Raw genomic sequence first — 17,214 nt, forward strand, 5'->3', positions numbered from 1 at the left:
ATAATTTTGTCATATGCGCCGAATACAACAGGTGTGGGAGGAGTCAATGTCAATAGTCCAGGTGGCCATTTGATTAATTGTTCAGCAGTCTTATGGCTTGGGGGTAGAAGCTGTTAAGGAGCCTTTTGGACCTAGACTTGGCGCTCCAGTACCGCTTGCCCTGCGGTAGCAGAGAGAACAGTCTATGGCTTGGGTGACAGGAGTCTTTGACAATTTTTGGGGCCTTCCTCTGACACCGCCTAGTATATAGGTCCTGGATGGCAGGAAGCTTGGCCCCACGCAGGAAGCTGGGCCGTATGCACTACCCTCTGTAGCGGCTTACGGTCGGATGCCGAGCAGTTGCCATACCAGGCGGTGATGCAACCAGTCAGGATGCTCTCTGGTGCAGCTGTATAACTTTTTGAGGATCTGGGGACCCATGCCAAATCTTTTCAGTCTCCTGAGGGGGAAAAGATCTTGTCGTGCCCTCCTCACGACTGTCTTGGTGTGTTTGGACCATGATAGTTTGTTGGTGATATGGACACCAAGGAACTTGAAACTCTCGACCCGCTCCCGCTCGATGTGAATGGGGGCATGTTCGGCCCTCCTTTTCCTGTAGTCCATGATCAGCTCCGTTGTCTTGCTCACATTGAGGGAGAGGTGGTTGTCCTGGCACCACACTGCCAGGTCTCTGACCTCCTTCCTATAGGCTGTCTAATCATTGTCGGTGATCAGGCCTACCACTGTTGTGTCATCAGCAAACTTAATGATTGTGTTGGAGTCGTGCCTGGCCACACAGTCGTGGGAGTATAGGAGGGGACTAAGTACGCACCACTGAGGGGCCCTAGTGTTGAGGATCAGCGTGGCAGATGTGTTGTTGCCTACCCTTACCACCTGGGGGCGACCCTTCAGGAAGTCCAGGATCCAGTTGCAGAGGGAGATGTTTAGTCCCAGGGTCCTTAGCTTAGTGATGAGCTTTGTGGGGAATATGGTGTTGAACGCTGGCTGAGCTGTAGTCAATTAACAGCATTCTCACATAGGTGTTCCTTTTGTCCAGGTGGGAAAGGGCAGTGTGGAGTGCGATTGAGATTGCGTCATCTGTGGATCTGTTGGGGCGGTATGCGAATTGGAGTGGGTCTAGGGTTTCCGGGATGATGGTGTTGATGTGAGCCATGACCAGCCTTTCAAATCACTTCATGGCTACTGATGTGAGTGCTACGGGGCGGTAGTCATTTAGGCAGGTTACCTTCGCTTTCTTGGGCACAGGGACTATGGTGGTCTGCATGAAACATGTAGGTATTACAGACTCGGTCAGGGAGAGGTTGAAAATGTCAGTGAAGACACTTGCCAGTTGGTCCGCGCATGCTCTGAGTACACGACCTGGTAATCCCCGCAGCCTTGTGAATGTTGACCTGTTTTAAGGTCTTGCTCACATCGGAGAGCGTGATTACACAGTCGTCTGGAACAGCTGGTGCTCTAATGCATGTTTCAGTGTTGCTTGCCTCGAAGCGAGCATAAAAGGCATTTAGCTCGTCTGGTAGGCTCGCATCACTGGCCAGCTCGCACCTGGATTTCCCTTTGTAGTCCATAATAGTTTGCAAGCCCTGCAACATCTGACGAGCGTCAGAGCCGGTGTAGTAGGATTCAATCTTAGTCCTGTATTGACACTTTGCCTGTTTGATGGTTCGTCTGAGGGCATAGCGGGATTTCTTATAAGTGTCCGGGTTTGTGTCCCGCTCCTTGAAAGCGGCAGCTCTAGCCTTTAGCTCGGTGCGGATGTTGCCTGTAATTCATGGCTTCTGGTTGGGATATGTACGTACGGTCACTGTGGGGACGACATCATTGATGACCTTATTGATGAAGCCAGTGACTGAGGTGGTATACTCCTCAATGCCGTTGGATGAATCCCGGAACATATTCCAGTCTGCACTAGCAAAACAGTCCTGTAGCGTAGCATCTACCTGGGATAGGATAAAGTAATCCTTCTACCCCCCCCCCCTTTACTCCAACCCACCCCCCCCCCCAAAAAAAACAAACATTGTAAAGTGGTTATCCCACTGGCTATAAGGTGAATGCACCTATTTGTAAGTCGCTGTGGATAAGAGCGTCTGCTAAATGACGTAAATGTAAATGTAAATCTGACCACTTCCGTATTGAGTGAGTCACTGGTACTTCCTGCTTTAGTTTTTGCTTGTAAGCAGGACTCAGGAGGATAGAATTATGGTCAGATTTGCCAAATGGAGGGCGAGGGAGAGCTTTGTATGCGTCTCTGTGTGTGGAGTAAAGGTGGTCTAGAGTTTTTTTTTTTTTTTCTCCTCTGGTTGCACATTTAACATGCTGGTAGAAATGAGGTAAAACGGATTTAAGTTTGCCTGCATTAAAGTCCCCGGCCACTGCTTATGGCCTTATACAGATCGTTGAGTGCGGTCTTAGTGCCAGCATCGGTGTGTGGAGGTAAATAGACTTCTACGAAAAATATAGATGAAAACTGTCTTGGTAGATAGTGGATCTACAGCTTATCATGAGGTACTCTACATGAGGTACTCTATCATGAGGTACTCTACCAAGCAAAACCTCGAGACCTCCTTAATATTAGACATCACGCACCAGCTGTTATTGACAAATAGGCACACACCCCCACCACTCGTCTTACCAGACGTAGCTGTTCTTTTCGGTCATAAGAGACAGTAGCAGCAACATTATGTACAAAATAAGTTACAAACAATGCGAAAAAACACACAAAATAGCACAGTTGGTTAGGAGCCCGTAAAACGGCAGCCATCCCCTCCGGCGCCATTATTTATTATTCAATTTCTACTTTCAAATGGGACTAGATGGTTTGCTTTGCAGCTGCTGGGTGTGGAGTTGGGCTTCCCTTGCAGGTTACTGGGGTCTGTTCAGGACCAAGCCTCTCCTTTCCCCTCTCAGCCACCTTCCTATAAGGAACTGTCTTGCTGGTGTTGCCGGGCAGACTAGCCATGCTTTCACTCTCTAATCCAGGGTTCTTCAATTCCGGTCCTGGAGGGCCGAGACACCTCTGTTTTTCATCCTCTCCTTCTAAATCAGGGGCTAATTCAGACCTGGGACACCAGGTGAGTGCAATTAACTACCAGGTAGAAATAAAAAACAGAAGTGTTTCGGCCCTCCAGGACCGGAATTGAAGAACCCTGCTCTAATCTCTCTCAAAGCAGAGCTTGCTATTACTGCCCACTAGTGATGGGAGGCAGGTTCTGGTCTTTTTACTGACTCTGATCTTTTCAACTCGTTTAGTCAAAATAATTTCGTTCATTTGAGTCAGTAATGCCCAGTGGACCCCCTACCGGCGAACAATGAACTGAAAACTCGAAAGTGTCATAATTCTACATTTTTACATTTTAGTCATTTAGCAGACGCTCTTATCCAGAGCGACTTACAGTTAGTGAGTGAATACATGTAATAAATGTACCATGTACATTTGCTGATTGCTAGGCATACAAATAATATTATTTCTTGATACAATTGAAACAAGGTCTAGTTGTGGCCAGAACCGGACTAGATTGACTCTTGGCTGGAATGCATTTCTTGACTGCCATGAGGGTGATAAGCACAATGTCGCTTGCGAACTGCACCCCCCCTCCCCCCAACGATTCGTCCTCGAGTTTGTTGAGCAGAGGCTTTCTATGTTTTGGTTCTACAAAGCGGTGTCAATAACGTTCAATAATAAATGGGTTGCATTCATTCTTGCACCATGCGATCAATGATCAGTTCTAAACATGTATTTTTCTTCTCTATGCTCATGATCTATTTCCCTGCTAGCATATGACAGACAGTTGGTGGTCGGAGTGCGTCTCTGGAGCTGCTGAGCCGGAAGAGTGTGTATTAACCCTGCTGTAGGGTTCATTGCGGCCAGCACTAACAGGTCAAACAAACGACTAAAATGAACGAGTCACTCAGAAAAACATTATCATGCCTGAAGTTAGTAAAAAGAGTAGTTCAAAAATAAAGAATCGTTCGCGAACTACACATCACTACTGCCACAGCGCTGGCATTGCGGGAGACTGAGGGGTCACTATGAGTCACTGAAAGGTGAACCTAGGTTTAGCCATTCACCAGGGTGTCATGTTAATATTGGTTTCTCTGTGCCCGCCAGTGCGCGCTGCGGATCCCGGGACTGAGGTGCCCGCTGCACTGCCCACTGCCACCTCGGCGCTGGAGGAGATGGCCCTCTACAGCAACAAGCGCAAGCTGAGGCAGGGCCGCCGCAGCCTGGAGACCGCCGTGCCCACATAACACCTCACGCACATCTACCACAGGAGACTCGGGATACATACACACACAGAGGAGGCACCGGGTCACTACACACACTCACAGGTTTGGGAGATGCATCCCATGTAACCACTACAGAGACCATGATGCTGATAATCAACACACACACACACACACCATGTCATATCCTGCGTGCCAGTCTTGCCTTTACAGTCTGAGGATGTGTTGGCATGAACACGAGGCCCAACGTTCTTGATGCCAGGGAGGAGGAGGGCCGGTGAGGGGAGCTAGCATTACACTTCAAAAAGACCATTCTCTTTCTTTATTTGTGTTCTTTCTCTTCAGTTTACGTTTTAGAAGCTGAATTATATTAACAGGCGACTGATATGTTTTTATTTTTGACCCTCTGATTTTTGCGGTTTTAAAAGAAAAATGTGTTCTGGAAGAGAGAGGAAAAAATATGAATTGTGTAGCTGTAATACTAACTCTTCAGATGCTATTTTTGAGGTTTTCAGTGAATAGATTGTGAAATGTCAGGGTTTTTAGCGGGCTTCGGGGAGTGGGAGTGTATATATTGGGAACATACTGCTACCTTCACTGCCACGTTTTAAACACTATATACATATCTCAACTGCACTACCACCCTGCTTAGAAAACATGTTTCTTTTTAAATAATTTATTTTGCTTGTATTTTATTACTCTAATCTAAAGCCTCCCCTGTAATACATTGTTGTTCCCCCTGTACTTTTAAGTGCAACGGCACAATGGAGCGATGCATATCATTTTATTTATCATAATGACATCAATGCATATCATGATATCATATTAATTCAAATGTTTAAATACCTTGTATTATTCATAAGGATCTTATGAGGCAAGCACATGTTTAATCCATATCACCAAGGCATTTTATTTTACAATGAATACATTTGTTTTCACTTTGTTGGTGCACAGGCCTTAACCAGGTTCTGACTGCTGAAATGTCCCTAATTATAGCATGATACATTACAAGGAACATGCTGTCACAGACTTGTAGGATACTGATCCCAGTACAGTTTTTGATCTCAGTGGATCAGAGTAAAGGATCTGTAGCTTTCCTGGACCAGGTTTATCAGATTCTGTCACATTCCCATTCTAGAGAATGTAACTACACTGGAGAGACCAGCAGACACACGCACGCACAGACAGAAATCAGATAAGCCACTAGTCTTTACTCAAAATGCCTGTCAATTTGGGAACATAATCTCAGCTTCATTTACATATACGGTACTTTCCCTGCCCTTTTGGGGGGCATCATGTGTCAATGTGAATCTCACTCATATCTGGATGGTATTCCAGATTTGGTCGGTGAAGGTAGCAGGTGTTTGCTTTTTTGAAAATCTGTCTATTATTGTGTGAATAATGTACAAAATACTGAATGGAAAGCAAAACTTAACGGTTGAAATTGAGCCAGTCTACTAAGCCAAGACCAAGCAAGTGTCTGGACTGCTAGTCCAGTCTGGACTGGGGATCTCTCTCTCTCTCTCTCTCTCTCTCTCTTGTCTCCTCTCTCTCTCTCTCTCTCTCTCTCTCTCTCTTGTCTCCTCTCTCTCTCTCTCTCTCTCTCTCTCTGCATGTACAATATATTGGCTTTACTGGGAGAACCTGTAGAGGCTGAAGACATTTTGTTAATCCCTTTTGAAATGTATCTCATTCGACCATTATTCTCAATCTGTCTTTCCTCTGCTCTACATGCTGCTGTCATGGATGTTATCTGATGGCAGCTTTGTTGGAGAATCATGACAAAGAGTAAAATTAGTGTTTAATTGAATGTACTAATCATATCTTTGTGTTGCTCTCGCTGACTGAAATTCAGTTAGGATGATAACATTTGCGAATGGCTGACAAATTATAATTTTTTTACTTACTTACAGTCCCCCAAAAGTATTCAAGAGAAGAGGGTAACCAAAGAAAGTTCAAACAGTTGTTTTGCATAAAATATGGGATTCACAACATTTTCTATGCAAAACAACTGTTTGAACTTTCTTTGGTTATCCTCTTCTCTTGAATGCTTTTGGGGGACTGTTTTTCCAAACGCGTCAGAGGGAAAGGGCAGAAGTGCTGGGGTCAAGGCTTAGAACTCATTCAAGACTGTAACTAGTGAATTTGTACAACCAAAGAGGTCTATTTTGTGGTTCAGGAATAATAAAAGTTTACTTTTCATTTAACAAGCTGATTCATTGCATTGTGTCTTTGTATTCTAGAATCTAGATGAATGTATTCTGTCCAAACTGATGAGGAATCTGACCCAAAAAGCCGCAGTGAACCCATTCCTTCTTGGCTCAGTGGAAGTTTCCTCCTTCATTCTTGTTATGAGGCTAGCACGAATGAGATTGTTTGGATGGTTAGAATCCAGATGTGGTTAATGTCTTCTTAGCTAAATGATTAGTGGGCAACAGTGACAGGTTAGAGTCGAATGGGGAAAAACCTTGTTATGTGGTAGGTAGGTTTGAGGGTGGTGCAGGGTGTAAAATGCGGGGTTGCGATGCGACAGATCTCTGGTTCAAATCCCCAGCTGTCTTTGTTTCCTAACTAACTGTTTTCTTGTTTGGTAAACTAGCTTAAACACCCACACCAGTAGAAATCCACTTTTTCGAGCTGAAAGACAATGGCCAGAGTTTACCCATGACGTTGCACGACGATTTACAGTGCATTCAGAAAGTATTCACACCCCTTGACTTTTTTCACATTTTGTTACGTTAGTCTTATTCTAAAATTAATTAAATACATTATTTCCCTCATATATCTACACACAATACCCCATGATGACAAAGCGATAACAGGTTTTAGAATCTTTAGTAAATTTATTACAAATAAAAAACTGAAACCTGATTTACATAAGTATTCAGACCCTTTGCTATCAGACTCAAAATTGAGCTCAGGTGCATCCTGTTTCCATTGATCATCCTTGAGATGTTTCTACAACTTGATTGGAGTCCACCTGTGGTAAATTCAATTGATTGGGCATGATTTGGAAAGGCACACACCTGTCTATATAAGGTCCCACAGTTGCATGTCAGTGCAATAACCAAGCCATGAAGTCGAAGGAATTGTCCGTAGAGCTCCGAGACAGGATTGTGTCGAGGCACAGATCTGGGGAAGGGTACCAAAACATTTCTGCAGCATTGAAGGTCCCCAAGAACACAGTGGCCTCCATCATTCTTAAATGGAAGAAGTTAGGAAGCACCAAGACTCTTCCTAGAGCTGGCCGCCCGGCCAAACTGAGCAATTGGGGAGAGGGCCAAGAACCCGATGGTCACTCTGACAGAGCTCCAGAGTTATTCTGTGGAGATGGGAGAACCTTCCAGAAGGACAACCATCTCTGCAGCACTCCACCAATCAGGCCTTTATGGTAGAGTGGTCAGACGGAAGCCACTCCTCAGTAAAAGATGACAGCCCGCTTGGAGTTAGCCAAAAGGCAGCTAAAGGACTCTGACCATGACAAACAAGATTCTCTGGTCTGATGAAACCGAGATTGAACTCTTTGGCCTGAATGCCAATAGTCACGTCTGGAGGAGACATGGCACCATCCCTATGGTGAAGCATGGTGGTGGCAGCATCATGCTGTGGGGATGTTTTTCAGCAGCAGGGACTGGGAGACTAGTCAGGATCAAGGCAAAGATTAACGGCGCAAAGTACAGAGAGATCCTTGATGAAAACCTGCTCAGGACCTCAGACTGGGGCGAAGGTTCGCCTTCCAACAGGACAACGACCCTAAGCACACAGCCAAGACAACGCAGGAGTGGCTTCAGGACAAGTCTCTGAATGTCCTTGAGTGGCCCAGCCAGAGCCCGGACTTGAACCTGATTGAACATCTCTGGAGAGACCTGAAAATAGCTGTGCCGCAACGCTCCCCATCCAACCTGACACAGCTTGAGAGGATCTGCAAAGAAGAATACACCCAAATACAGGTGTGCCAAGCTTGTAGACTCATACCCAAGATGACTCAATGCTGTAATCGCTGCCAAAGGTGCTTCAACAAGGTACTGAGTATTTCATTTTTTTTTATATATACATTTGCAAATATTTCTAAAAGCCTGTTTTTGCTTTGTCATTATGGGGTATTGTGTGTAGATTGAGGGAAAACTATTTAATCAATTTTAGAATAAGGCTGTAATGGAACAAAATGTGGAAAAAGTCAAGGGGTCTGAATACTTTCCGAAGGCACTGTATATCATTAATTTTTTTGTACAAAACATCCACATACAAATGACAACATACAGACGCACACAAACATCCACATCACCCCTGCCCGGACCCACCTGCTCACACCCCCATCTCCAGTGCCATCACTCTCCGCCACATGGCATCAAACTGCACCATGAACTTTCAACATTTAGATAATAAAGCATTTGGCCTTTCCATTGTGTTAAACAATGGAGGATTGGTTGATTTCCAGTTAAGTATATGTTTTTTCATGATTGACGAGAAAAGTATCGTCCAACCCATCGAGTTGCTCACTGCACCCTAATATGCCATGTCTTGAAATATGCAGACAGAAGGATTAAAAGTGAATTTACATTGTAATACTTCTGACAGCCAACATTCTAACTCCGCACATAACTTTTGGACTATAGCATTCCCAGAAGGCATGGATTATTGCGTCATTGTTCGTTTTACACTTAAGACATGACTCAGCCATTGTGCTGTAGAATTTGTGAATTTTGTCTCATGTAATAAATTCCGTACATTGGAACCAAGACAATTATAATATAATTCCAATTCAGACAGTCTACATTTCCATTTAAATTCCATTCCAAGGATGATTCGATTTTTCAATTTCAATTAAAGAAAGTCTCAAATCCAATATTGGAGGATTGCTGCAATTCCAATTCAATTCCAATTCAATTCCAAGTAAATTCTCTACTTCATGCTTGAATTCCAGAATTGAATTGGAATTCTAAGTTAAATTGGAATTGAACCCAACCCTAGAATCAAGTCTATTTCCGCCATTGCATGTGCATGTACCACAGCATCAGAAAATAGTAGCAGTGTAAAAATAAAGGGAGGGGGGGTCAATGCAAATTGTCCGGGTGGTCCTTTTAATGAATTGTTCAGCAGTCTTATGGCTTGGGGGTAGAAGCTGTTAAGGAGCCTTTTGGACCTACTTGGCGCTCCGGTACCGCTTGCAGAGAGAACAGTATGACTTGGGTGACTGGAGTCTTTGACATTTCTTGGGGCCTTCCTCTGACACCGCCTAGTATATAGATGGCAGGAAGCTTGGCCCTCCATTATAAGGAGGTGATTATTTAAAGGTAGAGTCAGCGAAATGATGTTGCACGATGAGCAGCGCCACAGATATTGCGATGAGCACGATGCAAGACTTTGCTCTCACACAGTCACACATAGTATCGGGACCAACACTGCAGACAAGTTCGCTCTTAGTTTTTGCGGAAATTGTTCCATTATGCTGTTTACTGTATGCATCCACATCATACCGCTGACTCTACCTTAACTACTAACTAGAGTGTAGTAAACTGAGCAATGCATACATATTCACCTCCTAACACACATTAACCACGCTTCCATCCACAGTTTTTATGCGAGTAAAGTCATACACTTAAAAAAAAAAAAATCATGACAGCTTTGATGGAAACAGGAAGTTTCGGTAAAAAAATTTAAATGCCGACAGAATTTGTTTGTTCAACATGGTGGGATCTTTTTGTGTCTGTAAAATTAATTATGTGAGAAATGGCGGTGGAAACGACTTTATTATTTTTGTGTATGGGTGGTCCCGGGGATCGAACCCACTACCTTGGCGTTACAAGCGCCGTGCTCTACCAGCTGAGCTACAGAGGACCACTTGATGCTCCTTTACCTTGGCGTTACAAGCCTGTGCTCTACCAGCTGAGCTACAGAGGACCACTTGATGCTCCATTCCAATAAATATTGAGGGTCTTATTCTGGTGACATGATGATCGATGCTTGACTGCCATTTGACAAATAAAAATATCCATAATCTCATCATGTAGACTAGCCTACCCACACCGTATCTGCAAGATGTTGGCTAGAGCGCACGTGCAAGACCAGAGTAGGGACATTTGCTATTTAAAGCAACCGTTTTTGTGACAAACTATCGGTAGAGTTCAATGCGATGGAAACACGTTGAACTTCAGATTTGTATTCGGTACATGAAAACCTAAGCGAAAAAGTACATTGTGTGTGCACTGTCATTACACACTGATTTTTATCTGCAACCAGTCAGTTTGGTGGAAACACACCACTTGTGGGAAAATTCACATATTTTCTTTATGCTGACTTTAGAACTTGTTGAAGTACAGTTTTGTATTAAATCACACTGCCAGATTGAGGTTTATGGTATTTTTGCACTGATCTGTGCTCTTTTGCACCACGGAAATGTTGCCCGATGTGTTAGATACATATGTATTATACACATTTCAATATTAGATGCAATCGCACTGTGTACACATTTATGAATACAAATCTTAAGGCAGTACTTGCACACCTACACAATTGTCAGTCTTTCCCCCTAGATTGTGCCATTGTGGGGTGGAGCTGTATAGGTTTTCCAAAACCTACCGTTTACTTAAATTTACTAATGATACTGTATACTATTTAGAACATACTATTTACAAAAAATGTATGCAGTAAGCAAATATCAATATCATTAGGACGAGTATTCGGTCACGACCCAGGTCAGTCACTCCCCTTGATTGTGGAAGCATGATGGGTTCAGGGTTAGTTTCCCCATGGGGTTAGAGTAAGGGTCACTCTCTCCCCTGGACTGTGGAAGCATGATCGGTTCAGGGTAAGTTTCCCCATGGGGTTAGAGTAAGGTCCAGTCTCTCCCCTGGACTGTGTTTCTGGTGAATATGTGTGGTGGGCTTTCTCCCTTCCCCTGCCTGTTGGCACTTTGTTTCCTCTGCGCCAGCCGTGTCTAAACTGGCACATGGAGTAGAAGATGGGTTCAGGGCCGAGTTGGCCAATGTGAAGATCACAATCCAGAAGAAAATGGTGGACGAGACAAAGATGTGGCCCTGGAAGTTGCGGGCTAGGATGACGAAGGTGATGATGAAGATGAGGAAAGAGAGCATGAGGACGAAGAGCGTGCTGAAGAGCTTGATGTCCTGGCAGGAGACCCCGGGGTACTCTCAGGGGCGGGGCTTGTTGGGAGAGAAGGAGAGGCCTTTGGGGTGTATTTTCCTCTTGGACAGTTTAATGATCTGGGAACAGAGGAAGGTGGAGTTTAGAGGCTATACTGAACACATGCCTCTGGGGGAGCTCCTGAGCCAAAAAGGGTCCCAAAATGGATTCATGGGTAACTAACTGCACACATGGAGTGTGTCTGAAAGTGGGCGTGTCAACAGAAGTGTGAGGATCAACAAAAGTGGGTGTATGGAACGGCAATTTGTTACCACTCAAGACCGTTTTGCGTGGCTGATTGGGCTGCATGATGAGTCGATTGTTGACAACTGGAGCATTTTAGCTAAGCCTAACCCTTTTCCTAACCTTAACCTCATTCTCCTAATCTGCTACATTAATTATCCTAACCTGCTATGTTAATTATCCTAACCTGCCACGTTAATTATCCTACATTGAAGTTTTTTTTACATTTTAGTCATTTAGCAGACGCTCTTATCCAGAGCGACTTAGTTAGTGCATTCATCTTAAGATAGCTCAGTGGGACAACCACATATCACAGTCATAGTAAGTACATTTTTCCTCAATAAAGTAGCTCTCAGCAAACTCGGAGCTAGTGAGGGGGGAAAAAAGTTGTGTTAGTTCACGAAAGGTAGGAGGGGGTGCTGTGAGATTATTTAAGAGACTCTTTGAAGAGGTAAGGTTTCAGATGTTTTCGGAAGATGGGCAGGGACTCTCAGGTCCTAGCTTCAGGGTTTCGGAAGCTGGTTCCACTGGGGTACCAGCTCCTCTCCACGTCACCTGGTAGGAACGGCCTGCCAGGTAGGATGCAATCCAAGAGTGTGCAGAGCCTGAGACACCCAGCCCTGAGACGGTGGAGAGGAGGATCTGATGGTTCACAATGTCGAAGGCAGCGGATAGATCTAGGAGGATAAGAACAGAGGAGAGAGAGTCAACTTTGGCAGTGCGTAGAGACTCAGTTGAGTGACCCGTCTTGAAGCCTGACTGGTTAGGGTCAAGGGAACTGAATACTTTCCGAAGGCACTGTATTGGCACGGTTTGCCGCCAGTCCATGTGATCAAAACAGTCTTGGCGCATGGATTCCAATTGGTCAGATCAGCGTTGAATATACCTTAGTAGCGTTTTCCTCAGATTTGCTTTATTAAAGTCCCCAGCTATAATAAATGCTGCCTCAGGATATGCAGTTTCCAGTTTGCACAATGTCCAGTGTAGTTCCTTGAGAGCCGTCGTGGTATCGGCTTGAGGGGGAATTACATGGCTGTGACGATAACCGAACAAAATTCTCTAGGGAGGTAATGCATTTGATTGTGAGATATTCTAGGTCGGGTAAACAAAAGGACTTGAGTTCCTGTATGTTACCACAATCACACCATAAGAAGTGAATCATGAAACTCCGCCTTTCTTCTTCCCGGAGAGTTCTTTATTCCTGACTGCGCGATGTATTGAAAACCCAGCTGGCTGTATGGACGGGGACAGTATATTCGGAGAGACCCATGATTCCGTGAAACAGAGTATATATATATCTTTTGACCTCACCCTTTCCCAGTCCCTTCTCACTCACAAGGCAAGCAATATGCTTGACCTCATCTTTATTAGAGGCTGTTCGCCTACTAATCTCACTGCAACCCCCCTCCAGGTCTCTGATCACTACTTTGTTTCCTTTTCTGTCTGCCTTTCCTCCAACCCTAGCCACTCAGACCCTACAGACCAGTATCCCTTTCTTTTCTTTCCAAAACACTCTGTCACTATTTCTCTCAGACCGATGTTCTTGACCCTATCACTCCTGGAGATTTCAGGAGTCCTCTAGCTATAGAATGAAGCACTAACCTGCCACGTTAATTCTCCTAACCTGCTACGTTAATTATCCTAACCTCCTACACAGGGGCGGTGTGTTCATTAGGGCGATATGGGCGACGCACTGCCAAACGGGAAAAGGAAGGGATTTTTTTTCTAATCAATTATATCACGGCAACAGTAGTTATCAGTGTTCTAATCTAGACGTCTGATCTGCCACTAAATGTCCAATCAGGCTAAAGTCGTGCTTCAAATGGCCCCGCCCCTTTTGGGGCGATTTCAGTCAGGTAGAAAATCGCCCCAGAAGTCTCTCATAGACTCTCATGTAAAATCTTTTTTTTTCAAATATCAGAGCTTTCAATACAATCTCTATGGGTTCCGGGAGGGCTTGCACTTACGCGCTTTCGTCATACGTAACATAACCATGAACGTAACTAAGAAAAGAGCGGGTAGCAGCGTCAATCAATTCACGTACTACTGTCAAGATGGCTAGCGTTCAGTGCAACTCGATTGTCTCTTTGAAAGAAGTTCCTTTTTGTCGGCGAACAAATCAAGATAAATTGGCAACGAAACAATTAGGACCTCCCAGACCAAATTTAATAATTCAACAGGTTTCTACTAAAGGGGGAAAGTCCTACACCCGAGGATTTTCCAAAAATTGGTACGAACGAAAAACCTGGCTAGCAGGCTGCGATGTAGCTAATGCAGTCTTCTGCTACCCCTGCTTACTCTTTCACCCTGAAGGCGGCACGGCAGACAGCACCGCTTGGACAGCGACTGGTGTAACGGACATGCACCATCTTTCAGAAAAGATTAAGAAACATGAGCTGTCAAAGACCCACATGGATAGCTGTTTGAGATTGTTTGCTTTGGGGAGAGTGAACATTGCCACTCAACTGGATGAGGGATACAGGCTAGCTGTCCGCCGCCACAACGATGAGGTTAGCAAGAACCGCCACATCCTCAGCCGGCTAATCCAGTGTGTGAAGTTTTGCGGAGTGTTTGAGTTAGCTTTGCGAGGCAAAGATGAAACTGAGGGCTCCACCAACCCTGGTATTTTTCTTGGACGTCAACTTTGTGGCACAATTAGATGAGGTGTTTTATGGAAATGCATATTGTTTATGCAGTGTTGAGGAATGTGAAAGAACACCCTTGATTATTTTTACTGTGATAACTTATTTTGCTTTTGTAAGCCAACACTTTTGAGATCAGTCAATAAATGCATCTGGTATTGACTTATATGCTGCCCCTGTCTTCATGTTGTTGCTGGACATATCTTTTTTTAAATGTGTGTAGGTCACCTAAATCATCAGAAAAATTGCCCCCCCTGAGAATTTTTTCAGGAGCCGCCACTGCTCCTACATGAATTATCCTAACTTGCCTAACCGGCTTAGATAAAATGCTATAAGGAAGCAGCAAGAAGCCACGCAAAACGGTCTTGAGTGGTAACTAATCTGCCCAATTAGCTGTTATGTTTTCATACACCCACTTATTTCACAACAGACACTTTCAAACACACTCATTTACATTTTAGTCATTTAGCAGACGCTCTTATCCAGAGCGACTTACAGTCAGTGAGTGCATCCAATTTTTTTTATTTGTATATTTTTTGCAATAATATTTAATTGAATCCTCACATCCTCCTGCCTTCTCAAAGCACATTGGAGTAGCTCTTAGGTTCCTCTCCTCTGATCTTCTCCTCCAATGCATTTTGAGGAGGAGGCAAGTAGAGGATGCAAGGAATCAAGGAAATACAATTGACATACACACCAGGAATTGGACTACTGTGAGGTCATCCTAGAGAACGAGGCTGGCCGACTATCCGTCCTGCTGCTGGATGAAGGGGTTGGGGATGGCTTCCATGACGTCCTGAGGACAGATGAGCACCACGGACGTCCCTCTACAAACCACCAGGCCCAGCTGCCGCGTGTCCTCGGTCAGCTTGAACTGGTCGTCAGGATCCCGCAAGTACTCGATGGTGCTATCCAATACCAGGTTCAACAGGGGGTCAAACCCCTTCAGAACTCCACTGGCCTCTCGTCCTCCCTGAAACTTCACACGGATTTGTTTATCAATGTACTTTGACAGGTCAAAGATACTCTCTTTCTTCTTTTTCTCTCCTTCCTTGTTTCTGTCCTGGTTTCTGTCCGCCATTTTAGTTACCCATACTTGCCTTAATGGACAGAATATTGTCCCGAAATTACCTGATTGGACAGAAAGGGGCACACCACCCAATGCCCATGAGCCAAAGCTTGAATATTGCACAAAAAAATATATAGTTACAGATGATAATGTAAAGCCCTGAACACACAGCTGTTCAGCACATGGTGTTCACACTGGTGTTACCTGCCTCTGGAATCAATAGGACACACACTTGTGTTCCACACACACACAAACAGCCATTATATTTACATGGAAAACAAAATATGTCTCAATGTCCCGTGGCACTTTAGGGAAAAGGAAACTTGCATTGATGATGATATTGTTCACATTTAAAGCACAATAAGTCAAGACACAAATATATGATTTGATCACCACCTGACATGACCATTAGTGAACAATGCATATGTTATAAAAGTGTGCATAAATCAAAACACCAAACCAATTTTCTTAAAACATTTTGTTCTTATTTATGCCACGTACAGTGGGGAAAAAAAGTATTTAGTCAGCCACCAATTGTGCAAGTTCTCCCACTTAAAAAAATTAGAGAGGCCTGTAATTTTCATCATAGGTACACGTCAACTATGACAGACAAAATGAGAGAAAAAAATCCAGAAAATCACATTGTAGGATTTTTTATGAATTTATTTGCAAATTATGGTGAAAAATAAGTATTTGGTCACCTACAAACAAGCAAGATTTCTGGCTCTCACAGACCTGTAACTTCTTCTTTAAGAGGCTCCTCTGTCCTCCACTCGTTACCTGTATTAATGGCACCTGTTTGAACTTGTTATCAGTATAAAAGACACCTGTCCACAACCTCAAACAGTCACACTCCAAACTCCACTATGGCCAAGACCAAAGAGCTGTCAAAGGACACCAGAAACAAAATTGTAGACCTGCACCAGGCTGGGAAGACTGAATCTGCAATAGGTAAGCAGCTTGGTTTGAAGAAATCAACTGTGGGAGCAATTATTAGGAAATGGAAGACATACAAGACCACTGATAATCTCCCTCGATCTGGGGCTCCACGCAAGATCTCACCCCATGGGGTCAAAATGATCACAAGAACGGTGAGCAAAAATCCCAGAACCACACGGGGGGACCTAGTGAATGACCTGCAGAGAGCTGGGACCAAAGTAACAAAGCCTACCATCAGTAACACACTACGCCGCCAGGGACTCAAATCCTGCAGTGCCAGACGTGTCCCCCTGCTTAAGCCAGGCCCGTCCAGGCCCGTCTGAAGTTTGCTAGAGTGCATTTAGATGATCCAGAAGAGGATTGGGAGAATGTCATATGGTCAGATGAAACCAAAATAGAAGTTTTTGGTAAAAACTCAACTCGTCGTGTTTGGAGGACAAAGAATGCTGAGTTGCATCCAAAGAACACCATACCTACTGTGAAGCATGGGGGTGGAAACATCATGCTTTGGGGCTGTTTTTCTGCAAAGGGACCAGGACGATTGATCCGTGTAAAGGAAAGAATGAATGGGGCCATGTATTGTGAGATTTTGAGTGAAAACCTCCTTCCATCAGCAAGGGCATTGAAGATGAAACGTGGCTGGGTCTTTCAGCATGACAATGATCCCAAACCCACCGCCCGGGCAACGAAAGAGTGGCTTCGTAAGAAGCATTTCAAGGGCCTGGAGTGGCCTAGCCAGTCTCCAGATCTCAACCCCATAAAAAATCTTTGGAGGGAGTTGAAAGTCCGTGTTTCCCAGCGACAGCCCCAAAACATCACTGCTCTAGAGGAGATCTGCATGGAGGAATGGGCCAAAATACCAGCAACAGTGTGTGAAAACCTTGTGAAGACTTACAGAAAACGTTTGACCTGTGTCATTGCCAACAAAGGGTATATAACAAAGTATTGAGAAAC

General features: G+C 44.4%; 2 protein-coding genes across 9 annotated transcripts in view; one reads left to right on the forward strand and one right to left on the reverse strand.

Annotated features, from left to right (window-relative positions):
- LOC311109417 (protein scribble homolog) overlaps nucleotides 1–6,439 on the forward strand; it is a 119,557-nt gene extending 113,118 nt beyond the window's left edge. For 6 of the 8 annotated variants that reach the window (XM_084152287.1, XM_084152289.1, XM_084152291.1 and 3 more), the window contains one exon: nucleotides 4,109–6,439. In XM_084152287.1, the coding sequence (XP_084008413.1) occupies nucleotides 4,109–4,248 (140 nt within the window). In that variant the 3' untranslated portion in view covers nucleotides 4,249–6,439. The remainder of the gene's footprint in view (nucleotides 1–4,108) is intronic. The other 2 variants (XM_084152290.1, XM_084152292.1) reach the window with 1 other exon arrangement.
- Nucleotides 6,440–14,834: 8,395 nt separating this feature from the next.
- LOC311108976 (U6 snRNA-associated Sm-like protein LSm7) lies at nucleotides 14,835–15,333 on the reverse strand (the record flags this gene model as incomplete). The annotated part of the gene is made up of 1 exon (XM_084151757.1): nucleotides 14,835–15,333. The coding sequence occupies one exon, from the start codon at nucleotides 15,331–15,333 to the stop codon at nucleotides 14,998–15,000; it is 336 nt and encodes a 111-aa protein (XP_084007883.1). The 3' UTR covers nucleotides 14,835–14,997.
- Nucleotides 15,334–17,214: the final 1,881 nt, after the last annotated feature.

This window comes from Coregonus lavaretus (assembly GCF_964263955.1).
Source record: "Coregonus lavaretus genome assembly, chromosome: 34".
NCBI classification, from domain to species: domain Eukaryota; kingdom Metazoa; phylum Chordata; class Actinopteri; order Salmoniformes; family Salmonidae; genus Coregonus; species Coregonus lavaretus.